General features: G+C 57.5%; 1 protein-coding gene across 26 annotated transcripts in view; it reads left to right on the top strand.

Annotated features, from left to right (window-relative positions):
- Positions 1–27,468, top strand: part of MYO18A (myosin XVIIIA) — a 96,624-nt gene that overhangs the window by 63,288 nt on the left and 5,868 nt on the right. For 11 of the 26 annotated variants that reach the window (XM_082372650.1, XM_082372673.1, XM_082372672.1 and 8 more), the window contains 23 exons: positions 1,734–1,843; positions 5,016–5,081; positions 8,141–8,269; positions 8,988–9,131; positions 9,521–9,610; positions 9,742–9,861; positions 10,060–10,171; positions 10,603–10,730; positions 11,060–11,214; positions 13,014–13,137; positions 13,226–13,426; positions 13,984–14,094; positions 14,567–14,671; positions 14,939–15,085; positions 15,449–15,562; positions 16,931–17,047; positions 17,236–17,319; positions 17,780–17,917; positions 20,004–20,189; positions 20,576–20,715; positions 21,497–21,541; positions 24,666–24,788; positions 26,085–27,358. In XM_082372650.1, the coding sequence (XP_082228776.1) occupies positions 1,734–1,843; positions 5,016–5,081; positions 8,141–8,269; positions 8,988–9,131; positions 9,521–9,610; positions 9,742–9,861; positions 10,060–10,171; positions 10,603–10,730; positions 11,060–11,214; positions 13,014–13,137; positions 13,226–13,426; positions 13,984–14,094; positions 14,567–14,671; positions 14,939–15,085; positions 15,449–15,562; positions 16,931–17,047; positions 17,236–17,319; positions 17,780–17,917; positions 20,004–20,189; positions 20,576–20,715; positions 21,497–21,541; positions 24,666–24,788; positions 26,085–27,354 (3,959 nt within the window). In that variant the 3' untranslated portion in view covers positions 27,355–27,358. The remainder of the gene's footprint in view (positions 1–1,733; positions 1,844–5,015; positions 5,082–8,140; positions 8,270–8,987; positions 9,132–9,520; positions 9,611–9,741; positions 9,862–10,059; positions 10,172–10,602; positions 10,731–11,059; positions 11,215–13,013; positions 13,138–13,225; positions 13,427–13,983; positions 14,095–14,566; positions 14,672–14,938; positions 15,086–15,448; positions 15,563–16,930; positions 17,048–17,235; positions 17,320–17,779; positions 17,918–20,003; positions 20,190–20,575; positions 20,716–21,496; positions 21,542–24,665; positions 24,789–26,084; positions 27,359–27,468) is intronic. The other 15 variants (XM_082372651.1, XM_082372666.1, XM_082372649.1 and 12 more) reach the window with 5 other exon arrangements.

The following is a 27,468-nucleotide window of genomic DNA, read 5'->3' as shown; positions in this document are numbered from 1 at the left end:
CACGGGCCTAGTTGCTCCGCAGCATGTGGGATCTTCCCAGACCAGGGCTCAAACCCGTGTCCCCTGCATTGGCAGGCGGATTCTTAACCACTGCGCCACCAGGGAAGTCCCCAGACCAGTTTCTGAGTAGGGTTTCCTTTGCCTGAAAAGTTATGAATTGCCAGGTTTCCGCCCTTTTCTCCCTTAGCTAGAAGAGCATGCAGGCTCCCACCGACCCACAGCCAGGTCCCCTTGAGGCATTCCACAGGGGCACCGTCACTTTTCCTGAGCAGCCAAAGCCAGGAAGCGGGCCTGCTCTAAATAAATCATCGATCTGTCCCCACGTCTTGATAAGGAGTTGCTGTTTATTATTTCAAAACCAGATTGTTACCACTCCGAACCAAAATCAATGTGCTTACTCAGACAAGCAGATCGATGAGGCCAGCAGCAGACCCCCTCTCCTCCCCCAGCCCCCAGCCACCATCGATAGCGCTGATGATTAATTAAGATGCCAGGCATCCGGACCTGCTATCCTGGCCCATCAATTTAATTGCAATTCAGATACAATCAATAGCTCACTTTGTCTTGGCCCCTCAGTGGCCCCTGCCTCCTGTTTCAATCATCAGGCACATGCATCAGCCCCATCTCGCAGTTGGAAGGCTTCCCAGAGCCAGCTAGGCCGCTGAGGTGGAGCGAGCCCCCGACGGGTTGTCAGGAGCCTGGGTTTGGAGTCCAGCTCTGCCTCCAGCCGCAGCCTTTGTGACCCTGAGCAAGCCAGTCACTCCCCCTCTCAGGCCTCAGTTTCCACGTCTGGAGGCTGAGTTATATCCGGTCTAAGACCTCCTTTTGGTTTGAAATTCTGTGATTCTATAGGAGTGGGTCTCTTGGTCCACTGCCGTGGGCTCTGGTGTCCTCGGGGTGCCTCAGGGTAACCTCTCGCTGGCCACAATTCTGACCTTGCCCCAGCCTCAAGCCCAGACAGTAGGGAATCTCTGTTAGAGGTAACACTCTTTAGGGAAATGGAATCTACAAGCCTTTTTGGTCACCTGGCCTAGGGCCCAAGGTCAGGAAAGGGACAGGAGGGGAGCCCTTTCTGAACACCCACCAAGTGAGCCAAGCTGTGCTTTCTACACATTTTCTCATTTAAGCACCATGTCTACCATGCGGGGTAAGTGGTAAGGCCCCCATTTAAAGATGAGGAAACCGAGACTCAGAGAGGTTGAGTGACTGGTCCAAAGTCACATGATAGCAAGAGCCAGGGCAGGATTCCAACCCTAAGCCCTTGCACTTCTCCTCTCTGCTATTCTCCGATGCCCTATTTTCTTTTTTCTTTTTTTCTTACTAAGTCCTCAAGACATCGTTCTCTGGGTTATCACGGAGTCATAGACCTGGAGGCTAGAAAGCACCTTAGGGGTCATCCAGGCTCTTATCTCCATAGCATTCCTTCCAGGTGGTCAGCCGTCCCCCGTTTGCATCCTCACTGACAAGGAAGTTGCTTCCTTCTCAAAGAACCTGTTCCCTGTTTAATCCCTGCCGTCCCAGCATGGGGCAGCCCGGTTGTCCTCCCGCCTCCTGTCCATCGCCCCTGCCTCCTTCCTCTCCACTCTCCTTTCCCGGGGTGACCTCGACCGCGGGCTCTCCTCCCCCCGCAGTCTCTTCCCTTTCAGGTGACTCTGCCTGGGCACCAGTGGCTGTTGGGGGCTCTGGGAGCAGGCGAGGCTGACGGGCCTGGCTCCGGGCCGCCTTCTCCCTAGGTTACCCTGACCACATGGTGTTTTCTGAGTTCCGCCGCCGCTTCGACGTCCTGGCCCCGCACCTGACCAAGAAACACGGGCGCAACTACATTGTGGTGGATGAAAAGCGGGTAGGTCTGGGTCCCCACGGCCCCGCCAGACCCTCCTCCCTCTGCTCAGACCCCTCCAGGCAGCTGCCCTTCCTCCCCTAGAGAGAGCCAGGCTGGCCCTGGCTCAGGTGCCTGGTTTGGGCCAACGAGGGCCAGGCCAGGGACACATGGCAGCCAGGCTATGGCGGTCGGGGGAAGGCAGCCCGGGGCACGGACGGACTGTAGGAATCACAGAAGAGCCACCCCCTTTAAAGGCCCGAGCTGAGGGTGTCTGCTCTCTGGTGAGCCAGACAATCACCCAAGAGCCTCCCAGGTGGCAGATTAGAACTAGTGTTTTGGGTGCCCCACTGGTAGCACCCGGGCCCCTCAGCCTTGACCTCCACACCAGGGCCTAGTTCCTTCAGCAGGAAGCTGTCTAGGGGAGGGGCAGGCATCCCTCCTTGGAGGAAGATTGATGTGGCAACACCTTCCTGGTGCCAGGGTGAGCCTAAGGCTCCCAGGGCAGGCCCCTTGTCAGCCAGGTTGGTGAATTCCTGGCTGTGTGAAGGGATGTCTCCCTGCCATTCTTGGCTGTCACCTTGACCCCCAGAGGCAACTCCTCAGAGAGCCAAAGGGCTCCTTGAGCCGAGGAACCCTCCTGCACCGTGCTCTGGCCTCAGGCACTCAGCCTGACTCGGAAGGCATCTCAGGCCTTAGGACGGCTCTCCTCAAAGAGAGAATGCTGTGCAGACCAGGGCAGGAAGCCGCCTGCCTCCTGCTGCCCCCCGAGTCACAGACCCACACTGATGGAGGCCTCAAGGACCTTCTCCCTACCCTCTCCATCCGGGACCTGCCAGTGTCCAGGGTGACCTTGGTGTGGCTATAGATGACCCACCCACACCCCCTTCTCTCTCACTCTTGACCTTCATTCCCGCCTCCCCCTCATGGCTACACCCAACACCTCATCATCCCTGGAAATTCTCCGCTCCTGAAATCTCTCACCACAGCCTCCTACCTGTGCGTCTGACCCCTTTCTTCCTCTCCGGACACCCGCTCTATGACTCCATCAACACCGCTCATTTCTGGACCCCACTCCATTTTCTCTGCTCTGTCCATTCCCTTCTGACTTCACTTCCTTTTCCTCTCAGTCTCGACGCCGTGGTCCAGCCCTCCGGTCACTCGGCCTTCATCACCCTCAGCTCTCCTGAGCCTCCCATAGCACATTCCCTGCTCAATCCCAGCCCTGAAGGGCCACCTCTGGGCGTCTGCTCTCCTCGGCTTGGGGCTCCCAAAGGGCTGTGGGAGAAATTTATACAACTGCGGGGACTTGAATTCCTATAGGTTCCTGGTCTCCAGGCTCACTGGACCCTTGGGCCCCATTTTCCACGTGCTCCATCCTTACCTGGCCCCTGTTCCGAGCTCCTTCTCTGCTATTCCATTCTCCATCTTTCTCCTCAAATCCTCCCCCACTGCACCTTCCCAGCAGTCGACCTTGCCTCCAAACGCTAATAAAATCGAGGCTCCAACTTCCTCCTGCCTTTGTACACTCTTCTCCAGGTGCCTCCTTCTTCCCCAGCCCTTCTGTCTGGGTGGGAGAGGTGTCCTCCCTCCCCTCGTCCAGTCCCTTCTTCCTGTGCTTCGGAACCCATTCCCTTTGGTCTCTCTGGAGACCTGCTCCATCAGCGATACGTCCTCTCTCTCTCCTGTTCCTCCGGCCTCTCCTTCTCTGCCGCCGGCTCTTCTCTCAGTGGAGAAACGTTCCACAGACGTTACGTTCAGAAAGGAGCCTTCCATCAACCCTCCCTCGTGCCCTGCACCGTCGACACTTAGTTTCCTCTTGCTGCGCCTGCTCCACTGCCATTCATTCCTCCCCCGGTAGCTGCCTGCTTGCCACCCCTACACCTGGGACTGGTCTTGTCCTCCCACGCCCTCCATGTTGCCAGAGCTAATGGGCACTTTTCTGTGCTTCTTGCCAACATGTGACTGTTGACAGCTCTGTTCTTTTTGAAACATTCTCTGCTCAGCTTCTTTGCTGCCGCTCCTGGTTTTCCCCTCGTCTCTCTGTTCTTTCTTTCTCAGTCCCTCTAAGCTTCCCTTCTTTCACATGCCCCTGAAGTAAAGGTCTCTCTCTTCTTTAAGACTCCCTCCTTGGCCGTTATCTGTTTTCTATTCTACACCCTCTTCCTGGGCAACCTCATTCACACCCATCACTTCAATTACCGCATATATATTGATGACTCCCAGATCAATGCCTCTAGCCCAGGCCTCTCTCCCACTCCAGACGTGCATTTCTATCTAGCTGCTTTCTGGGCTGCTCTACCTGTACGCCTTTATAGTACCTCAAACTCAGCACGCTCACACCAAACTGATTATACCTCCTCCCAAACCTATTCTTTCTCTTGTATTGCCTACCTTGGAGAATGGCACCAGTAACTAATTACTACACAAGTCAGAAACCTCCATGTGTCCCTAGCTTCCTCCCTCTCATCTAACCCTCCCCCACATCGGGCAAGGCTTCATCTCCTTAAGGTCTCTCGCATCTGCCCCTCCTCTCCTCCCTTTGGGTCAGGCTCTAGCCTTCTCTCCTACGGATTCCTGCCTAAGGGGTCCATGCATCCTCCACTCATGTGCCAGCGGGATTTCTATCAAGAGCAAATCTGACCATGCCCCTCCCCGAGAGAACCCTCCAGGGGCTCTCGGAGCACACAGGCTCACGTCCTTTGGCCCCTGCCCACCTATCTACTTGCCCCTTAACTGCTGCCCGCCCCACTCTCCAGTTATACTGAACTACTTGGAGTTTCCTCGGTGCTCCCTGCTGTCTTATGCTTTCAGGCCTTTACTCATGCTAGTCCCTCTGCCTGAAATGCCCTCACCCCTACTTTGGCTAATTCTTACTTGTATCTAAAGACGGCACAAGCAACACCTCCTCCGGGTGCCTTCCACAGCTCCCTTGTCTGGCTTAGATGCCTCCTCCTCTGTGTACTTCACCAATTTTCTTGTCTCGCTCCCCAACAAGATAGCGTGTTCCTCTTGCAGTCATCTTTATATTCCCGGAATCCAGCACAGGGCCTGACGCTGCGGAAGCCACCGAAAGTGCTTGCTGAATAAATAGCGGACTGAACGGAGGACGGGAAGGGCTGAGTGACTGGGCGAGGCCCTGCGTGGAGGTGGGGAGTCCCCGGGCGGGCTCCCTGACAGAGGCATCTCTCCGTAGGCGGTGGAGGAGCTGCTGGAGTCCTTGGACCTGGAGCAGAGCAGCTGCTGCATGGGCCTGAGCCGGGTGAGTTGTCCCTACAGGAAGGCAGCCGCCCTCACTCTCTGGTCACACTTGTCCAGATGGCTGCCCCTCCCCTCCTGCGCTCCCTGCTCAGTCCAACTTCAGGAGTCTCCTGGGGCCCCTGCTGGGTCTTGCCCCCGCCAGCCCCCTTCCCCTCAAGCCACTCTGGGGCTGCCGTTCCTCTCAAGCTGCCCGCTTCAGGGCTGGGGGCCAGGAAGTAAAATACTCCAGCTGCAGCAAACTTGACTCTCCCTCCCTCTGAATAACTGGCTTGTTCAGTGCGAGGAACACCTCTGTGATGTCAGGAGGGAGTGGGTGAGAAGGTGGCCCTGAATCGGCCTGAGTCCTGGTGTGGAGAATGGGGAAGACAGAAGGGAGAGCCGGGAGAGGCAGGAAGGCAGAGCCTCCTTTGGTGAGTCATCTGGGGCTGCCAGGGTCCCAGAGAGCAAGCAGGGCTTGGTGAGGCTGTGCCGTCACCACCTGTCCACAGGCCGAATTCCTCACCTGAATGGAATGTCGTGCATAAAAGGCAGGCACACCCGGCCCCAGGTGCCAGTCTGCAGCATCGCTCCACACCAAAGGGCCAGCCGAGCGTCCCTCCCACGGGGCAGGGAGCCTGGGCACCTCTTTCTCCCGAGACTGGGAAGCTTGACAGGTGGCATCCACGTTTGTGCTTCAAGGGCCAAGGTGGGACGGAGAGCAGTTGGGAGCCGCCGGGAGGGTTCTGGACTGTCTATCTATCAGCAGAGAGGGAAGGAACTCGTGGGAGTATGAGGTGGAAGGGAATGCTCGCAAAAAAGTCTTGCGTATTGCTTGTCAGCTCTGTTCTCCCTGCTTTGCGTTCTGAGTCATGGTTTTGGTTCCTCTGCCCCCTCCCTCACTGGGGATCCGTTTCCTGTCCCCTGCCTCTATCTTTGTCTGTGCTGCCCCTGGTTTCTCCTTTTCCTTTTGGCCGTGGCTGTCCCTGCTGGTCTGTATTCCTTGGTTTCAGATCCTGTTATTTTCTGCTTCTTTCCTTGTTCTCTGTGCCTTCTGTGGTCTCACCCTCTTTCCGTGTCACCTTTCTGGTTTTGGTCTCTGCCATTGTCTGGCTCACCTTCTTGCTCTCCTGCTCCCCACCTGCCTCTAAGCTCAGGAGCAGCCAGCTGAGCTTCCTCCCTGGGAAGCCTGCAGTCAGATTTTTCACTGCAGCCTCTTGCTGTCTCCCTGGGTGGGCTCCTGTCATCTCTGGCAGGCTGTGCCGCTGCTGGCTGGCCTTGGGGCTGGCACCTCCTCCAAGGTATATCTTGGATAGAAGAAGGCCTGTACAGACTGGTCCTCTTCCCAGCTGCCATCTCCGACTCTCTGCATCATCCCAGGTGCCTGGCTGAAACAGGAGAACCCCAGGGCCCACTCATGCTCAGAGCAGAATTAGGGGCAAAGTCAGATGTTTGCTGACATCTGGTTTGGGAGAGAAGTTTCAGGGCTTCTGGGCTGTGGTTAGTACTGGCTGGTGAGTGAGGATTCCCTGTGTGTTTGTCCCATTGCTTCAGAGGAAAGGGGGTCTCAACCTGAGCCCACAGGACCCTGAGGGTTCAGGCAAGGAAGTTTGGGTGTCTGAGAGCCTCCTGATGTTGTTTGTAAAACGTGTATGGATAGGTGTGTTTCACGGGGAGAGATGGCCCTGAGATGTCACCTAATACTCAAAAAGACTCAACCCCACAAATGTACAGCGGTTAAGAAAGGTTTGAGGCTCACTGCTCTAGACTCTAGACCATCCTTTCGCTTCTCAGTGTGTTTCTGGGCCTTTTTCCATCCCCCTGCCTGACACCTCACTTCTGCCTAGTCAGACTGACCACTAGCATGTTGGCCCACCCTCTCAGGGGACTTGAGTCTCTCACAACCCCTGTGGAATCTCAGGCTCACGCATCGTGGGAAACGGAGGCTCAGGTAGGGCTCGAGACCCACGGGAGATCCCAGGCGCTCAGCCCCGCATGTTGCAGAGGACTGAGCTGGCTTTCTCCCAGGCCAGCCTCGGGGGACTAGGTTCCTGCCAGAGGCAAAGCTTTCTCAGCAGAAAGTGCGGGCTCTCTCCCCACTTCTTCCCTGGAGGGAGGCCTGGGGACACCATGCCTATTGGTTCTGAATGTTTCCCATGGAGTTCACATCTTCTCTTTGCCCCACAAAAGGGAATTTTCTGTCTTCTGGGCAAGGTGGAGGTGATGTATACCTAGCTGGCCTTTGCCCTCTCCAAGGATACTAGAGTCTTTTTTTCACCTGACGGTCTCCCCCCTCTTCTTCTCTTAGCACAGAACGTTTTACCCAGTCCCAGCTCAGGGCACTGAAGAGTGAGAGGAAAGGCTGGATGTGGGGACATCCAGCTGGTTCCTCTCACGCCTGCCCTCCAGCCCCCAAACCCATGTGACAGGTCCCTCGCCTGGGCCAACCCTCACCCACCCCACTGGCTCTTTCACGAGATGAAACCTGCGTGTGGGGGCAGGGTGTTGGCACATGAAAGAGGAGACAGTCCGACATGAAACGGAGCCGGGAGGATGCAGAGGAGGGGCCCGCTCCCCGGCCTCCCCCTTCTCTGCACACTGCATCCTGGGCCTTTTCCTTCTTAAACACATACACCACCATCCGCCTGATCGCAGGCAGCTGGAGGCCAGGGCGGCTGGAGCCTGTGGTTGGGCCTGCAGTGGCCGTGGGTACAGGGGCGTGGGCAGTGCTGCTGGCAGCCCCGGGGGAAGAAGCCACCACAGGTGTTGCTGAGGGGCGTCTCCCCATATGACCGGCCGCCGCTTCACGTCCTTCTTGTCCCAGATACCTTCCCTCCGGCCTCCCTCTCCTTTCATCTCTTTCCCACCTTTCTCCTCCCCTTCCAAAGCCTCCCCAGCCCCCAGCCTGGCCCTCCTCCCTCAGCCTCTTGCTTCCTCCCTCCTCGTAGACCCCAGGGTTTTCAGGCTCTTCCCAGGCCAAGGGCCACGCTCTGGGCCTGCTGGCTTTCTGTGCCAGCTGCTTGTTCCTCCGCCGGGTTGCCCCCAGCCCAGGCTCCCACCTTCACCTGGCCCGCTTCTCCACAGGTGTTCTTCCGGGCAGGCACGCTGGCGCGGCTGGAGGAGCAGCGGGATGAACAAACCAGCAGGAACCTGACCCTGTTCCAGGCAGCCTGCAGGGGCTACCTGGCCCGTCAGCACTTCAAGAAGAAAAAGGTGCTGCTCCAGGGACATCCCCGTCCCACTCCTCAGCCTAGATGGGCAGAGCTGAGCTCCTGGGGCGGGTGGGGAGGGACACTCGAGGGAACGTGCGGGCCAGGAGGCTGGTCGTGGGGCTATGAGTTATCGTTATCTGGGGGAGAAGAGGCTGGACGTCCCAGGGGCAGCATGCCCTGGGCCAGGGCAGGGGATGGGCAGCTCCCTGGTGCCAGCGAGAGTGCTCGTGTACCCAGCGATGGGGCTGTGTGGCCTGGTCCGAGGGCTAGGGTGGTGGGGAGCAGGGCCCGGGCAAAGGTGGGCTCTGGATCATAGGCTGCTCCACGAAGATTAAGGAGCTGCGTCAGCGACTTCTTTTCTTATTAGCAAGTCCATAAAGCAGCCAGTACCGCCGACTCTTGTGTTTCAGCAAGATTAGGTTTTATAGCACATCTAGGCCGGGGTGCTGGAAATAATCAGGCAGCAAATAAAGCAGACGAAATTATTCCTAATGATGGCGGAGCAGTTAGCGCCCAGTGCAGTGCTCCCAGGGCCGGGCTGTCTGCCGCCCACTCTCTAAGGGACGGAGGGAGGCTGGGGGCAAGGGGTGGCTTAGGGAGTGTTTGACTCGGGGTCAGGTGGCCAGAGGAGCAGCCCAGCAGCTGAGCTGGTGGTGGGGAGGGTCCTGGTGGGCTCAGGACTGAGAGCCTGCTATGTGCCACGCCCCACCCCAACTTAGATCCAAGACCTGGCCATTCGCTGTGTGCAGAAGAACATCAAGAAGAACAAAGGGGTGAAGGACTGGCCCTGGTGGAAGCTCTTCACCACGGTGCGACCCCTCATTGAGGTACAGCTGTCGGAGGAGCAGATCCGGAACAAAGACGTACGTAACAGCCTGGGAAGGCCACGCTGCCAGGAGGGAAGGGCTGTAGTTCATCCACGTGGGCAAGAGTTTTGCCAGCTTGTCTTGGGCTCCCAGGTGCTCCTTTGTTTAGTCCAGAGAGCTGGTATCCTTGAACTATGCCCAGCAAACAGAAGGTGTCCCTCTGGGGTGCTAGCTGAGCCCCTGGGTATCCTCTTAGGATAAGACCTCAAGCATCCTCAGCATATGGGGAAGGGTCTAGGGATGGAGCCCCAGCGAGGCAGTGGCTTCCAGTTCCCTTGTGTCCCGGCCCAAGCTTCACCAGCTTCATTCACCCCAAGGGTGCAGCTCCTGAGCCCCAACCTCTCCCAGTGCCTCTGGCTCACTTTGCCCACCTTACTGCACCCTAGGAAGAGATCCAGCAGCTGAGGAGCAAGCTTGAGAAGGTGGAGAAGGAGCGGAATGAGCTGCGGCTCAGCAGTGACCGGCTGGAGACCCGGGTGAGTGCCTCCCAGCACCAGACAGACCGGCCCACCTCCGCAGGGTGCCCAGCCCAGGCGGCCCCCCACTGCTGTTCCAGCTGAGTGAGGCAGGCAGTTCAACTGGTGGCGACTCCCTCCCCCAACCCCAGATCTCGGAGCTGACATCGGAGCTGACGGATGAACGTAACACGGGAGAGTCCGCCTCCCAGCTGCTGGACGCGGAGACCGCCGAGAGGCTCCGGGCTGAGAAGGAGATGAAGGAGCTGCAGGTGAGGGCAGGACCGTGCTAGCGGCTGCCGCACTCTAGTGCCCACTGCTCCCCCAATGATAGGTGGCACCTCTGCCACCAGCCCAGAACCCCTGTCTGCCCCGGGTAAGCTTATGACTGTGGTCTCGGTGGTTCAGGGGCACGGGTGGTACTGAGTGAGGGGGTGGAACGGCATACCTCATAACCTCCTCTTCTGCAGACCCAGTATGATGCACTGAAGAAGAAAATGGAGGTGATGGAAATGGAGGTGATGGAGGCCCGTCTCATCCGGGCAGCTGAGATCAACGGGGAAGTGGATGATGATGACACAGGTGGGTCGGAGGCTGGAGGACTTGGAAGTGGCCTGAGTGGCAAGCTCTGATGCCCACCCCTAGGAAACCACACCCCTTGTCTCCTGTCTGTAGGGCTGTTTTAAGGCTACGTGAAATAAATTGATGAGAAAGTAGAGGTGCCAGTAAGTGCAGGCGATTATCGTGGAGGGCGGTAACAGCCATGATAATGATGATGTCTGAGGACCACGGTCTGGCGGTCCCTGGGGAGAAGACAGCGCACGTGGCCACATCACCCTCTCTAGGCTTCTCCCAGCTAGTGGCTCCTTCTGCCTTGGGAGGAAGCCACCGTTCCAGGGACCTTTCTGAGTCGCTCCAGCTGACTCCACCTGCTGCCCCATCCTTCGTCCCCTCGGCCCCTTCTCGGGGACTCTCAGCCACTCAGTCCTCCCTCGTCTGCCCCCACCCCACAGGTGGCGAGTGGCGCCTGAAGTATGAGCGAGCGGTGCGGGAGGTGGACTTCACCAAGAAGCGGCTCCAGCAGGAGTTTGAGGACAAGCTGGAGGTAGAGCAGCAGAACAGGAGGCAGCTGGAGAGGCGGGTGAGTCTGGAGGAGGGAGTGGTGGGCTGTGCCTGGGAGGAGCAGGGAGAAGCTGTGAGGGGCTCGGTGCCACATGTTGGCCCAGGGAATGGCCGGAGCCAGGCAGGCCCTGGGAGCAATAGGGAAGGGTTGACACGTTTGCCTATTGGTTCAGGGGACAACCAAAGGCAAACTATTGTTAAGAGTGTCAGGTTCCCTGGACGACCCTGACTTCATCCCTCATCCCCACATCTCCCCCTCATTCACCCACTTCCTTCTCCTCACCTCTTTGACCAATACTGCTGGGCCTCTCAATGGCTGCTGACCCTGCACCCCATCTCGCCCCCTAGCTTGGAGACCTGCAGGCAGATAATGATGAGAGCCAGCGGGCCCTGCAGCAGCTCAAGAAGAAGTGCCAGCGGCTGACGGCCGAGCTGCAGGACACCAAGCTGCACCTGGAGGGCCAGCAGGTCCGCAACCACGAGCTGGAGAAGAAACAGAGGAGGTGGGTGGGTCCCCTGCCCTGGACGCAGAGGACTTCCTAGAGCAGCCCGAGACAGGGCTCCCTGCCTCCCTCCAGGGAGGAGAGAAGAGGGGGCCTGAATTTGGCCAGGGGCTTTGCCTGCATGGTCACTCATCCTGGAATGTGAGTCAGGGTCTCACTCCTAAGGAGCACGCAGACCACAGCCCCACCGACGGCCTGCTCAGGCCTTCGCTCTCGGACATGCTCCCCTCAGTATGTGCTGTCACCCTGCCTGGGGCCAGGAAGGATGGGTGTCAGCCAGGGCCCGTGCAGGAACCACTCCACGGCGGCCCTGCCTCTTGCCCTCGCCTGGCTCCCCATCTCTCCCTTGCCTCAGCTACACAAACACACTCTCCCGACTAATGTCATTGAACTATCGTGCCACTTCCATCTCGTTATGGTAATGACACAAAGGGGGGGGAGGTGTAGCCCTCACAGGAGAAAATCCAATCTCAATTAATTTCCCTGGCTGGGGATGGGAATGGGATGCCTTTATTAGTAACAGGGAGGAACCCACACACCCTGGGAACAGTAGGGTGCCCCAGGGGGTGGGAACGGCACCCAGTTCCCCGCTGCAGGGGACGGGTTCTCAGCAGAGGCACCAATTGCCTTTGTGAAGGGGCAGCCCCACATCCACGCCCCTGGGGGTGAGGACGGCAGGGCTGAGTCCTTTCAGTGACCCAGGGTTACCCTTGGCCTCTTGGGCTCACTCGGGCCTGCCGGTCTGCTGCTTTGCAGAGAGTGAGGGGAGGTAGGAAGGCCTTATATTTCTCCCTGCCAGCTCTGTGACTCTCTGCTTCCCTAGTTCTCATCTTTACCCCCACCTTCCCTTTTACCTTGTGGCACACACCCTTAGCGGGACACCCCGCCCCCGCTCAGAGCACCCCCATGACAGTGCCAGCTCGGCCTAGTTACCGTCTCGCTGCACTCCCCGCTGGGCACCTTATTAGGTTTCAGCTGCCCGGAGTTTTCTTACTTTTTTTTTGATGTGGAGCTGGGATGGGGATGAGCTGTTCAATTTTCGACAGGAAGCCGATTAGCTCTTCAGCGAAGGTGGTAAGAGGAGTTTCAGCAATTTGCTCCTTCTGTAGCGTCACTGGGCAGGAAATGGAAGGCTGGGAAGTGGAGAAGTGAAGAAAGAGGCCCCCGACCGTGGACCGTGTGCCCGTTGAAGCACGCTGCCAGCTGGGCACAGTGGGACTGGGGCCTCCAGCCTGGTGTGGGGTGTCCTGGGGGTGACAGGGGTGCTGCTGGGGCAGGTGGGCCTGGCCAGGGCCTGGTGCTCAGAGGTGGGGCAGCAGCCAGCTGCTCCATCTAAAGTTGCCAAACTGAACTGTAGGAAGTGAGTTAGACAAGGCAGGACGTCCATTTCTACCCATTCTGATGCCCGCTCTGCCCTCGCCCTGGTCCCTCTTTCCATTCTTTGATCTGTTGAAAGGGAAAAGGTCGAGACTTAATGCCAGAGGAGAGTCTGTCCACCTCTTCCCTGGAAGCAGTCTGTGGTTCCCTCTGAGGCCCATCTGGTGAAAAGGCTCTTTGGACCTGTTTGATGAACTCCCTACCCACCCCATCCCAGACCAGGTTGCTCAGCAGGGCCTAGGTGGCCTGACCTGTAACCCCTGAATGTCACCTGACCACTGGCCCCAAGTTCAGGCTGCATGATTCCCCCTGACTTGGGTCCTGTCCATATCTGTGGCACCACTTCCTGGCGGCCTCTGGGTGCTGGAGACCTGGACTCTTCCCTTATCTGATGGAGACGCCATGGCCACGCTCCCTCGCAGGTTTGACAGTGAGCTCTCGCAGGCACATGAGGAGGCCCAGCGGGAGAAGCTGCAGCGGGAGAAGCTGCAGCGGGAGAAGGACATGCTCCTCGCCGAGGCTTTCAGCCTGAAGCAGCAAATGGAGGTGCGTGGGGCTTCCCATCATCCATACCCCAACCCCATCACAGGCTCGGGCCAGCCCAGGGCCAGCCTCATCTTCTCTTTTGCTCCAGGAAAAAGACATGGACATTGCGGGATTCACCCAGAAGGTTGTGTCATTGGAGGCTGAGCTCCAGGACATTTCTTCCCAAGAGTCCAAGGATGAGGCCTCTTTGGCCAAGGTCAAGAAACAGCTCCGAGACCTAGAGGCCAAGGTCAAGGATCAGGAGGAGGAGCTGGATGAGCAGGCGGGGACCATCCAGATGCTGGAGCAGGTGCTGAGGGCTTGGCTGAGGAAGGCACTGCCGTCCCCACAGCTACACTTCCTCTGGGTGTGGGCCAGAGGAGGACAAGATCCCAAATTCAATCGATCATTCCTTCTCTTATTCACAAAATATTGAGGGAGCACCTGATCTGTGCCAACCACAGTGTTAAGATAATTAAGCTTTCATGGTACTTTCCACAAGAACAGATCTTAATTGAACTCCACTGGTGAGGGGCTCAGAGTGCGTGGCAGCAGGAAGGCCATGAGCCCATCCAGCCTGCCACTGAGCTACCATGTCAGTTCAGGGAGCTAGATAGAGCCTGGAGGCCAAGTGGAAAAGCTACAGGACTGCCCCCACCCTCAGCAGCCTTCTCTGGGCCTGTGCCAGACAGCTAGTAAAGGAGTTCAGCTTCTCTGGAGAAGCCACTTGCCATAGAAACAAGGTGGGAGCAAAGGGAGACGTTCCCTGCTCCCAAGCCTGGGGAGAGCAGCCCATCAGGGTGCAGTGGGGAGGGGTCAGGGTGCTGCTGGGAAAGAAACCCAGTCCCTACTCCCACCCACCTCCAGGCCAAGCTGCGGCTCGAGATGGAGATGGAGCGGATGAGGCAGACCCATTCCAAGGAGATGGAGAGTCGGGATGAGGAGGTGGAGGAGGCCCGGCAGTCATGTCAGAAAAAGGTAAAGCAATGGGCACTTACCTGTCCAATATAAATGCCGGTTCCCCCATCACTGCTTTGCAGTAAGGGCTTTTCTGTTTCTTTACCTTGGCCACACTATTTTCCATTGCTATTCAGGACCAGGAATCTCTGCTCAGGATCCTGGCATTGGCTGGGATGTGTGTTCTCAGGGTCTGTGGAGAAGCTCAGGCCCTTGAGGAGTTAATGCCCCCTGCTTTCTGTGCCAAGCAACAGGCACAAGGGCTCTGGAGCAAGGGCTCCCACACGGGCCTGGGCCCCTGTGCATGGCCTGCCGTCCCTCCTCTCCCTCCCAGGCCGCTTTGAAACCCTAGGAACTTTGAATTCAGGGTCTGCCCCTCTGGGGTCATCCATGCTCAGCGCTGCCCCACTCTTTTCCCGGGGTGGGAGGATCCAGCAGGGAAGGGGCTGGCTGGCACCAGACACTGAAGGGACGAATGGGCCCCTGTTCCCAGTTAAAGCAAATGGAAATACAGCTCGAGGAGGAGTATGAGGACAAGCAGAAGGTGCTGCGGGAAAAGCGGGAGCTGGAGAACAAGGTGGCCACGCTCAGTGACCAGGTGAGTGGAGACTGCTGGCTGCCGCAGGAAGAGCTGGGAACAGGAGGGGTGCTGGTTCCGTAGGGCCCGCTGTCATCACCTGTGGGATGGGTGATCACATCCACTGCACACTGGGGTTTCTCACCAGCTGGCATAATCCTGGCACTTCCTCTGTCATTGCTCATTAGACATCTCTGAGAGTGAGGGTAGGGTGAGGAGTGGGCTTGGGGAAGACAGGAGGAGGCCCCAGGGCAGAGCCCAGAGCTCCAGCTTCTGGTGTCCACCCAGGTGAACCAGCGAGACTTTGAGTCAGAGAAGCGGCTCCGGAAAGACCTGAAGCGCACCAAGGCCCTGCTGGCCGATGCTCAGATCATGCTGGACCACCTGAAGAACAACGCACCCAGCAAGAGGGAGATCGCCCAGCTGAAGAACCAGGTATCTGCAGACAGGAAGCCATCAGCTTTCTCTCTCTCCCTCCTGCCCCTGTCAGTGGTTCTTGAATCCTCAGGAAGGGAGGTGACAGGGAAGTGGGGAGAAGCCAGACTCCCCAGGGTCTGCGCATGCTATATGCATGACTGTCAAGCCCAGGATGGTATGGACGGGCTTAGCATCCACCACCCCTGTCACGGGAGGAGATGCCGGTACACACACAACACATCACAGCCCTGGGGTCTGAAGTAAACAGAGGAGAAGGAGAGCTCCTGGGTTCCCTCGCCCCTGTGAGCCTCCTGCACTGCCCTCCTGCCCCCAGGGAATGGCTGACATCTCTCCCTGGGGCGGGGGTGGCTCTCTGTCCAGCTGGAGGAGTCAGAGTTCACCTGTGCAGCAGCCGTGAAAGCGCGCAAAGCAATGGAGGTGGAGATCGAAGACCTGCACCTGCAGATTGACGACATCGCCAAAGCCAAGACGGCGGTGAGGATGCGGGGTGTGCCGGGCCAGACTCGGGGGTCTGAGGGAGAATGGAGCTGTGACAGTGGCTGCTTTTACCCCAAACAGGGCTCATTCCCCAGCCCGGTCCCTTCACGCCAGGGCTTTCTGAGGCGAGAGCAGGCCTCCCCTCCTCTGCCTCTCCTCACTCAGAGCAGAGGCCTGGGAGGGGGTGAGGTGGAGGAGGGAGCCAGCAAGGGCCCATCTCCCTGTTTAACCACCTGCCTGTGGGAGCTTGGCCACCGGCCCCAACACCATAAATATAGGCAGCTAATGTGGCTGAGGGATGTAAACAGGTACCTAGAGATTAGCAGAAGCACCGATAAGAAGATGGGATGGCTCCGTTTCCCTCCCCTGCCCCTGGCCAGCCCACTGACAAGCCCAAGCGGCAGCTAATTAGAGCGCTTATTTAATGCCTCCCTTTTAATTCCCCACCTCTCCCATGGCCCATCCATCGGCCGAAAAATCATTACTGGGATACGGCCATCGGCCATCGGTACCTCCTCAGGCAGGGAATGGGGCAGGGGAGGAGGCTGGGCTTGGCTCTGGGCTCCCTTGGCCCCCCAGCTAGTCACCTGACTGCTGAGAGATGCCAATCTCCTGGGCTTGATTTATCCCCGTGACATTTATGCTCCTCAGCAGTTTTCAGGTGAGTAATTCAAATTCCTTAATTGTGTTAAAAAAGGCTGTTATAAAATTACCATTTTATTTAAATCCGAGTTAATAAATTTCTTGGCGGAGTCTTCCGCAGCTCCCCATGTCCCGGTAACAAGATGGATGGGGCAGAGAAGGAGCCAACGCAGTCATTTTGGTTTGGAATTACAGGCTAATAGATTCATTCATTTCCTGAAGCTGCTGTTGGCTGTCTCTTCTCCTCCCCCCCAAGGAGCGGACTTGGCTGTGGGCGCTGGATGGCCAGGGAGCAGGCAGTCCCAGGAGAAACATGCCAGGAGAGTTTCACAGATTTGAGGGGTCCTTCCTTGGGGCCTGAAGGGGGCAGAGTGCGCACAGGTTAGGGCCTGAACGCTAGTGCTAGGATGATGGGTCGTTGGTTCTGGACAGACCTTTTCTACCTTCTCATTAGCCTCCAAAGAGCTGTCAGAAAGCAGCTGTCATTTAGCCCAGGGTCTGCCTCAGCTGCAAAGACAGCCCTTTTCCCTCAGCTCCCTGGCCCACAGCAGGACAGGCAGTTCCCTGAGCATCACTGGTCCTGGAACCTCCTCCAGCGGGTGGGCCTGGCCCTATCATCACCCCGTCCCATTGGAGGTGGCATAGGGAGGCTCAGTCTTTCCACCGAGAGCCATCAGGCAGGCCAGGCCTGATGCTCTCTGATCTGTCTTTGCCTCTGTCCAGCTGGAGGAGCAGCTGAGCCGCCTTCAGCGTGAGAAGAATGAGATCCAGAGCCGGCTGGAGGAGGACCAGGAGGACATGAATGAGCTGATGAAGAAGCACAAGGCAGCCGTGGCTCAGGTACCCTGCCCAGGAGTGCCCCACCACACCCTGCAGAAGCACTGTCCTCTGGTCCTCCTCTAGGTCCCTGGCACAGCCGCTTCTTTGGGGGGTCATGGTGCCTGTGTGCTCTGGCCTCAGTGTGGGGTGGGGTGGGATGGATTTGGTGCCCATGGGGGATCCTGCTTCAGCACCCTCTCCTTTCCCAGGCCTCCCGGGATCTGGCTCAGATGAATGATCTTCAGGCTCAGCTAGAAGAAGCCAACAAAGAGAAGCAAGAGCTACAGGAGAAGGTGGGGACCAGGGTCTCCCTTGGTAGAGAGAGGGTGCCAGGGTCACTGTGTGTGGGGACCAACTCCCAAGCTCACAGGCAAGCACGTGCTTCTCTCTGCCATCAGTCAGCGTCAGGAAGTGCAGAGGCCTAGGCTTGAAGCCATGTCACCATAGCAGACGTTTTGGCTTCAGCTGCCTCATTTCGCATTTCTATGCCCTCTCTGGTCCATAGCTTTCTCTTTTCTCTCCAAAGGGCAAAATCTGTGCCCGCGCAGTGCCAGGTGGGGAATGCCCCTGGCTCAGGGCCCCATCCTTCCACCTCCCTGTGCATCCCTCCCTCCCTCAGCCTTCTAGTCACCATGGTGATCTTGCTGGGGCGGGTGGTGGGGGGTGTGGGGTGTGGGGGGGGAGAGAGAACCTGCCCCTTCCCTTTCCAGGCTCAGTTCTTTCTTCCCTTCCTGCCCCCCCCAACCCCCCCAGCTACAAGCCCTCCAGAGCCAAGTGGAGTTCCTGGAGCAGTCCATGGTGGACAGGTCCCTGGTGAGCAGGCAGGAAGCTAAGATCCGGGAGCTGGAGACACGCCTGGAGTTCGAAAGGACCCAAGTGAAGCGGCTGGAGGTGGGTGCACACTTCCCCGTCCAGTCCTCAGCAGGCAGGGCTGAGCGGCCCCAGCGGCTGGAGCCACGCATGCTCAGCAGGGCCCGGCAGGCCCGCAGCCTCTCCTGCTCCACGGAGGCCTCTGCCAAGCTGCCAGGCCAGCTGACGGGGCGGGTGCCTTCTCTCCCGCTCGCCAGGCCTGCTCTCTGCGCACCGCGGAGCCTGCCTGCTTTACATTCTGACTCTGTGCTTGCTTTCTGCCAAGGGACCAGAGCAGCTTAGCTTTTCGTCTTCATATTTTCCTCCACCGTGCACTCCCCCCGCCGGTCCCCTCACTTGCTCTCCGGCAGGGTCATAAATATGCAGCGGATGGCGCCACTTCTGCAAGGGCTGGAGTCCGTCCTCTCATCTCACCGCTCGCTCTTTCTCTCCCTCCCGTTTTTTATTCCCTTTTTTCCTCAGTTCTTCCCATGCTTGCATTCTCTGCTTTTTCTCCTTCCCTCTTCATTTTCCTCCATTTTTGCCCCATTTTTTCTTCTCCCTCTGTTTATTTTCTCCCCAATCTCATTCCCTTTCTTACCCTGACCTATTTCTTCCTTTCTCCCCATCCCATTTGTCCTCTCCCTCTACTTTTCACCCTCTTCCCTTCGACCCTTCTCCTTTTTCTGTTCACCTCCATCTTCTCTTTCCACCCCTCCTTCCTCCCAACTGTAATCTCCAACCTCCACATTTAATCCTTTCGGTTCCACTCTCCTGAAGCCAGCGTGCTCCAGCCCCTCCCTCTCCAGCAGAGCAGGTAGGAAGAAGGAGGCCAGCAGAATGATCTCTCCGGGTTTACACCCCTCTCACCGTATTTTAAGTCCTCCTCCTCCATCCCAAGCATGTAGACATCTGTCTGAGCACTGACAGGCCTTCGTGAGAAGTATGTTCATGGCGTGGGCGCAGAGGAGCACCCCTGCCACCTCCGCATTAACCCCTGATTTGGTGGAGCAGGAAAGAGGGTGGGGATGGATATAGGTGACTATGGAGCTGGCAGTGGGCATCGGAGGGCATTAGTACCCTTGACCTTCAAAGAAAATATGGCTGGACCTCCCAGGACAGGGTCACAGTCCTCCGGAGAGCTAGAGAGAGTGAAGGAGACTTAGTAATAGTCTGTGTTCTGCCTTGGCAATATTTTGATCCACATTTTACACACAGGAAGGGTTAAGTAGGTTGCCTAAGGCCCCAAAGCTATCAAGGGACAGAGGAGGCCATTGGTCTGGTGGATGTAAAATAGGACAGACCTGCTGCACTTGCCTCCTTTTCTCATGGGCCCCAGTCCCTTTCCTCAACTCTCTCATTTTCCCTTCTGCTCAGAAAGGCAGTACTGTGGTTTAGATGCACAGAATGTTAAACACATACAGCCCTTAGAGATGTAGCCTTATTTTAGAGACATAGAGGCTGGGGGCTGAGAGTGGCGACCCCACGGCCAGTCAGTGGTAGAACCAGGATTAGGACCAGAAGCAGCGTTCTTCCCTCACACTCTGCCCCAATCTCCAGGGCATTTTTTGCTCAGCGTCCTATGGCGCAGAAGGGAAAAATGTGTTCACGTTTCTGGGGAAAGAGAGATTCATCAGGCTTAGAGGAATGGCTTTGTGTTTGGCATGTGATGACTGTTTAGTCTCCTCCTAATCCAGAATTCTCAGTAAAGCCATTTACTGCTGAGCACAGGCCCTAGCTTTTGGAGCTTCTGGGTTTAGGGTCTCTGAGGGAAACCCTGCTGCCCGTGGAGGCCCCACACGTGGCATCAGTGTGGACAGGCCCAGACTCTAGCCAGAGCTCTCCTCCGACCTAGGTGGTGATAATGATGATGATAGCACCTTTCATCTTCCAGAGTCCCTTCACATACATTACTTTATTCGGGCCTTAAAAGACCCCTGGGGAATAGGTGTTATTCTCCCTTTTTTACAGAAGGACAAAGGAAGCCGCCTCCGAGGGCTTTCGTTGCTTGCCCACCTAGCCAGTGAGCGGGGCAGCCGGAGCTGGACCCAGGCCTCCTGACTCTGGAGCTCTGCCACACCCCGCTCCCTGCCTGGCTGATGGTCTCTCTTCCCACCTCCCTGTCCAGAGCCTGGCCAGCCGGCTCAAGGAGAACATGGAGAAGCTGACTGAGGAACGGGATCAGCGCACGGCGGCTGAGAACCGGGAGAAGGAGCAGAACAAGCGGCTGCAGCGGCAGCTCCGGGACACCAAGGAGGAGATGGGCGAGCTTGCCAGGAAGGAGGCCGAGGCGAGCCGCAAGAAGCATGAACTGGTAATGCCCCCTACCCACGAGGCCTGAGGCTGGCAGCCCTCTGAGAAGCTGCTAAGCACACACCTCCCCCGTGGGCTTGTGGAGGTGGGCTGCAAAGAAACCATGGTTTAATTCTAAACCAGAATTAGAGGGAAGAGAACATGTCAAGAACACAGTCCACAAAGCCTAAGGGCAGGCCAGGGGCCAAGGGTGGTACCGGAGTCTCCATCAGGCAAGGCCAGGCCTCAACAGCCCAGCAACAGCAGAGCAGAGAAAGCTCTGCAGGTTCTCAGCGGCACCCATGTAGCTGCTGCCTGGCCCAGAGAGACTGGAAGCCGGCCTTTTCTGGGGCAGCTGGGTGAGAGACTAGCCCTCCTGTGGACTGGACCGCCCCCTCTCCCTCCTAGGAGATGGATCTGGAGAGTCTGGAAGCTGCTAACCAGAGCCTGCAGGCTGATCTGAAACTGGCATTCAAGCGCATCGGGGACCTGCAGGCCGCCATTGAGGACGAGATGGAGAGTGATGAGAACGAGGACCTCATCAACAGGTGAGGGGCCGCTATGGCAACCGTGGCCGGCTCGGAGGCCCTCTTGACTGCCTCCAGACCAGGTAGAACAGCTGCAATCTGGGTCTCCCCACCACTGAGCCTCCAGCCCCCCCTCCCCTCATTGCCAGACCCCAGCATGGACCCCATCCTGCAGCAGCTGAGGGCTGGACAGCTGCTGCCCGGGTGAGACACCCTCCCCACTTCCTCCCTGTCCTTCTCCCCAGGCCTCCCAGGGACCTGGCTCTCCAGCTCTGCCCATTCAAGATGAGTTATTCCCCCGTTTAGCTGCATTTCTGATGGTGCCTGCCCAACTCTGGGGAGAGCAGAGATTTAAGGGCCCTGGTGCCTTGTTACCGTGCCAGAGTTTTTCTCACATAAGACCCACCCAGGGAATGGTTTAGGAGAGAGATTTGTAGTCTTAGGCTCAGGAGGAAGTCACGAGGCAGGCAGACTGGCAGTGGGGGTGGGGTCAGGCCCTGGAGAAGCTCCCAAGGCTGCCCTGAGCAGACCCTCCCAGACTTGCCCGCATCCCACCTGAAGGCCGAGGCCCCATCCTGCTCCTGGGATGCTCGGGGAGCCTGCTCCTTTCGGGCAGGGGAATGGTGCCCCGGGCGGCCTGGACCTCCGTCTGAGGACAGCACTGTCTCACCTCCTGGTCTCAGCCAGCCAGAGCCGTGTCTTGCTGAGGAAGGAGGAGGGGTCCTCGGCTGAGGGGTCCACCTTGGTTGACTTTTCTGTGTTCTTCCGGCCCCCTTGCCCACCATTTTCTTTCTGTTTCCAGTTTGCAGGACATGGTGACAAAGTATCAGAAAAGAAAGAATAAACCGTGAGGACTGGAGCGCACGCGCTCTCTGCCTCTCCTCGCGTGGTGCCTAACCTCTCCCTAACCCTGGGCTCCCGCCCTGCTGCATGTCGCATGTGGACACACAGCCTCCTCTCCTCCTCTGAGCTAGTCCCTCATGCTAACACAGCTCACTCTGTCCCAAGGGAGGCAAGGGGGCAGGCCGCGCCCTGTAGAGCGCAGGCAACAAGGGCGCTCCACCTGGAAGGTTCACTGGCCCCCACATCCTTGGTCGGCAGGATGGGGGCTCCGTCAGAAAGGAGAGCTCAACCTCATTGGGTGGTCCCCACAGCCTGCCTTCCTGAGCTTCAGCCTCTGCCCCATCAGAAACCAAGTGTAACCGCTCCCCGGCCTCTTTCTCTAGGGAAAAGTCTGTTTGGGCTGGATTTCTCCCCGTCCTTGGGCTCCTTTGGAGCCTGAGCTGCCTGAAAGAAGTGGGTATGTTTCATTCTGAAAGGTCCACCACCTTCTTTTGGCAGACAAGGGTAGAAGGTGAGGGGCATCTAACAGTTACTTGTTGGGAGAAAGCATCCAGGCAGGGGAGGGGAACACAGCCAGATGTGTTTACTTTACTCTCCGCAGGCACCTTGGGCAGAAGGAGGCCCCAGGCATTTGTGCTGCCGTCAGTCAGGTGGCGGGAAGCCCAGTAAATCCACCCCCTGTCCGTTTCCTTCTTTCTGGGTGGGAGCTGGGCAGCTGGGGCAGATGTGCGGGCCCTCAGGCAGATCGGGGCGATCCTTCAGGTCCGACAGGGCTGGTCTTTGGAGGTTGTTGTTCTAGCGCCGCTTTGGGTTTCCTCCCCCACTCTCTCTTGCCTGGCAGGCCTCCTCCCCTGGCCAGGATGGGCTGGCGGCAGCGCAAAGGACTCCGTGAGAGCTAATGATAAATGTAATAGTGTGTAACAGTGATAGAGGGCCGCTGGAGCCCGGTTGTCACACGCAATTAATATCCCCTGCCGTTCTGTCTCCGTTTGTTTGTTCCCCCGCGATTCAGCTCCCAGTTAACTAATAGCACATGAGCCTGGACATAAATTGTATTTGACGCGAGGTTTAATTCCGACCATTTAAAATTTCAACTGCCCCCCGAGCCTGCCTGCCCCTGGAGTTTGTTTACAGGCCTGATTATTTAAGGAAAAGAATCCAAACGTCCTCTATAGGCTTGAAACTAAAGGGAAGGCAAGGGCGGGCAGGCCAGCTTCTCAACCCATTCGCTGCTCTGAATGTCAGGAGGCAAATTCATATTCTGGGCCCATGACTGTCTGTCCCCTGTGTGTTCCAGCCCTGCCATCCTTGGGCTGGAGGAGCTTCGAGGACTGATAAAATGCGCATTTCAGATCATATTCTAAACTACTGCACACGCGCACACACACACCAGCGTGCACTCATGCAGGCACACGGCCTGCAGTCCTAGCCAGGTTCCTGCTGACGGCAGAGGGGGTCTTTTCCTCAGCAGCTCTGGGCCCCAGCTCCGAGTTATTGAGCGAGTGTGCTAAGGCAGCCAGAAAAATAATGTTTCGATTTACTTAGAGATACAGTTGTTGTTGCCATAACCCTAATGAAAGCAGTAAACAGCACAGTATTAAGGGAGATTTATACAGAAACGCTTTTAACATGAAGACATAGATTTTGCGATGCATACAGCACCTCCTTTCTAATGGTAATCAATATGGTTATGAACAGCGGTGATAAATTACAGGCTCAGAAGCTAGAGAAGGAGGTTTTTTGCACGGGTGTATAAGTCAGGTGGTATTGGCGTTCCACAGGGCCCGTGCACCATAGTAAATCTGCCAGGCTCGAACGGGCACAGGACTTGCATTAGCGGTTTCGGGGCCGTCTGCTAAACTCCTGTTTACCCGGGGCATCAGCCAGCCTGGTCTTTGTTATAATTCTGTATTTGACGGAAGCCCATAAAATATGCTTCTTTATTCCCCTCCCCACGAGTCATGCTGTCTCACAATCCCCAGAACAGAGTCTGGGGGCTTCTTCTCTCTGTGTGTGTGTGTGTGCATACACACACGCACGCACGTGTGCGCACCTGTGTGGCTATTTATTCAAGAACATAATTCAGGAACGGGGCTGCTCCTGTTGACACAGATGAAAGGAAATTTATATCAAGGAGAAATCCTAGCATATCCATGGCAGGGAATGTGGTGAGCAGACATTTTGCAGAATTCTAGAAGCAGTCTCACTCAGAAGCTATCTCCAAGCCCCTGCTGCTGTGTGAGGAGGTCACCGTGATTCCAGCATCAGAATTTGACTCCTTTGGGCTTTCTTGCAAGTCGAGAGGGCTCAGGCCAGCTTGGCCAGAAAAAAGCCCTGGGGGAGCAAGAGCTGGAGGCTTCCTGAAGGTGGAAGAGGAGACTGGGAGAAACAGAGCCCTTGCCTGGGATTTCTGGGCCCCACTGGATCTCCAGGTGCAGCTTGAATCTTGAAGCTGTTACGAACCCCTCGGGAAATGCTGCGGTCCCCTCCTTGTCCTTTCTGTTTCTTAAGGGCCAAGGGGAGTCGCAGGATGGGTCTGTGATACGGCCTATAGTGCCCAAGTTGGCACTGCGTCAGCTCAGGAGACTCCAGGTTCAAGCTCACTTGAAGTCATAACGAAGCCCTTCTCTTCTCTGTTCCATCACCAGCAGCCCAGCTCTTGCAGTGAAGGCATGGAAAGTGGCAGCAGCTGTAGCCACATTTGTGGGAGCAGGCAGACAAGAACAGCAGAATAGGCCTCAGGGAGGAGCTGAAGGGCCCAGGACTCCTCTTTTTAACCAAAAGCCATTTAGCTGTAATTGATGAATGGACAGTCTCCCTGTTCTCACTGGATTGGTAGGCTGAACAGCAGCCTGTCACAGAAAGTGGGGTGGAGGTGCCTCCGTGCGCCTCAGGGTCTTCTCATGGCTGTCACACAATGTGGCCTGCTGAGCGGGGCAGGGTCCTTGTGAATGGTGTGCTCATCCGTCTAACTTCTCTTGTTCTCTCTGACTCACTGATGCGCATGCTGCCCTTCGTCCCACCCCCACCCAAGACAAACCTGCTTTGCCACTTTGGTGCCGCCTCCTGGGCCACCAGGTGATCACCTCTTCCCAGCCTTGCCTACGTTTCTGCTCCTCATCCCACAGCGAGGGGGACTCAGATGTGGACTCAGAGCTGGAGGACCGGGTCGACGGGGTCAAGTCATGGTTGTCCAAAAACAAGGGGCCTTCCAAGGCGGCTTCCGATGATGGCAGCTTGAAGAGTTCTAGGTGAGCATGTGGCCTTAGGTGGGAGGAAAGGCCACCTCGTGCCCCAGGAATGGATGAGCAGCGCCTTGATCCCAAAGAGGGTGGGCCGCACGCCACCTGCGTCTCTCTCTTGCCTGGTATGTGCGTGAGGGGCCCAGGCCCGCCCATGGCACATGGGATGAGCACAGGAGGCCTGGTTTCTTCTTAGTCAAGGTCTGCGGCACCCTTAATTTTCCGAGGTAATGTTTTCCTACCAGGCTTCAGGGCTTTGGTTTGGTGTAGGTTTAACTTCATCCCCACTTATTCATTCAACAAATGTTGAACGAACTACCTGATGGTTTGGGCCCTTGGAATCAAGACTGAAATGGGACACAGGGGGACTCTGGATCCCACACCCTGGACAAGGCCAGTCCGGGCCGGCTGTGGACCTCTGAGGTCTTAGTAGGGATAGCAGCAGAAAAGGCCCCAATTCCCCTGACTTGCCTGTCACAGCTACAGACACATTTCTGTCTTTCTCTGCCCATTCTCTTCTTCTTCTAGTCTCTTCACTCGCCCTCCACCATGCTTTCTGCTAACACCCATCCACTGGGGGAACTTGCTCCCCTATTTTCCAGCCCAGTCACAGTCTTCTGATCACACAGGCAGCTACCCCTGAAATCCAGGTCTCCAATTCCCATCCCTCACCTACGGGCCAGCCGGGGTCCTCTGCTCCCACCCCTCCTGTGGCCACTTCCCTGCTGACTCCCCCCTCCCAACTCAGAGCCATCCTGATCCCCCAAGGCACGCCGTTCCACCTCCTCCCAGAGAGCGCTGGGTGAGCTGGGTAGAAAAAGTAATCCCTCTCCTTCTCCAGCTCCCCTGAGGCCCCTTCCCAAGTCCAGCCCCTCACCGAAAGCACCCAGCGGCCCCCTCTAATTGGTTTAATTTACTCGGCCAAACAACATTTTGTTATTGCAGATAATGCCACCTTCCCCGCCCCACTGTCATTCACCACGGCACAGCACCAGGCTCCAGGTAGTTGACAATGAAATAAATTGAACTAGACGTTTTCGAGGGGAAAAAGTGATGAAATAGAACAATAGTCTAATTTACATGACATTCTCCATGAAGCTATTTTCACTGACGCAAATTATTTTGCTTCATTTCCTCCGACGCTCTCACGGCCACTTTGCCAGGGCCGCTGCCGAGTTCTCCTCCTTTCTCCCTCCCCCGGTGTCTTTATTCTCTACGTTTAATGCTTGTTTCTCTCTCTCATTCTCTCTCTGCTGCTGCTAATCCACTCCCGGTTCTCTCCTCCCCGGCCTCACCCCCGCACAGCAGAGCGGCCCTCAACACCCTGGGGAAGGAGGGCAAGGGGGTGGAGGAGAGGCCGGCCTCCGTGCTGAGCTCCCTGAGCTATCGGAAGCGGCTCACCCTGAAGGACTCCATCGGGGGCACTGGGGATGAGGATTCGCTCTTCACCACCCTGAGCGAGCGGCCAGCCTCCCCTGAGAGGCCCCCCCGGAAGGCCCGCGGGGGCCCCAGGGAGGAGCTGGGCCTGGGCAGGAAGTCCGAGGAGCCTGAGGAATGTGGCTCCGTCTTCTCCGGGGTCGGGGGCTGCTCTAGCCGGGGGCTGGAGAAGCCGTGGGGCTCAGACTTTGACCGGGCCTCGGCCGTCTCTGCGCCCGTCAGCCGGGCCTCCTCGGCCACACAGCGTGGCTCCGGCGAGGATGGGGCCTGCTCCTCCATGAGCTTCTCGCTGTCGGGCTCCCCCAGTTCCCGCCGCAGCACCTCGAGGCTCGACAGCCTGTCAAGGACCCTCAGCCCTTCCTTGGGCCGGGCCTCAGCCCTCAGCCGGGAGAGCCCCGATTCCCGCCTGTCCCTGGGCCGGAGCTGCCTGGATGATTGGGACGATGGAGCCAGTGTGGCCTTGAGTGAGGCCCACTCACAGTATAGCTACCCGTCTCTGGCCCGCAGTCTGTCGGTGCCACCCCAGCCCCGCATCTCCGCCTCCGCCACAGATGAGTCTCTCGGCTCCAGTATCCGCCCCATCAGCCGTCACTCCTACCTAGACCCAGACCTGGAGGCTGCCATCAATGAGGTCTTGAGCTACAAACCCGTCCCGTTCCACCGGAGCAGCCTGGAGCCTGACTCTGAGGAGGATGACCGGAAGAGCATCCAAAGTACCCGGAGCGCCCAACTGGACCCCCCGGAGCGAGCCACCAGTATCCGCCGCTCAGCCTCTGCCGCGGACGTCTCTCGGTCCCGCAGCAGCCGGAAGAGCCGGAGCAAGAGAAGGAGCAGCTCCAGCTCCAGCTCCGAAGATTCCTCGGAGCACAGGCGGCGGAAGAAGGGGAGCTCTCGAAAAAGCAAGAAGAAGTCCAGATCAAGAAGGAAGAGAACAGAGACGGAGTCTGAGTCCTCCTCGTCGACATCCAGTGGCTCCACCGTCTCAAGCCACAGCCGCTCGAGCGTGAAGAAGGGCCCGGCTGCAGAGGACAAGGAGGCTGGGCAGGCGCGCCGACAGTCTCGGAAGGAGGAGAAGAAGCGCAAGAAAGAGGTGGACAGCCTGATGATGCGGTACCTGTACCGCCCCGAGAGCGACTAGTGCAGTAGGTGGCACTTGGCGTGGAGTGCAGAGCATGGTGTGTGCTGCTTGGTGTGAACTAACGTGCTCCCGTCCCACCCACCACCACCCAGGCCCTTCCTGCATTCCTCGCGG

This window comes from Balaenoptera borealis (genome assembly GCF_965194805.1).
Source record: "Balaenoptera borealis genome assembly, chromosome: 20".
Taxonomy (NCBI): Eukaryota; Metazoa; Chordata; class Mammalia; order Artiodactyla; family Balaenopteridae; genus Balaenoptera; species Balaenoptera borealis.
The sequence above is the reverse complement of the archived record's forward strand: the minus strand, read 5'-3'. Positions and strand labels throughout refer to the sequence as shown.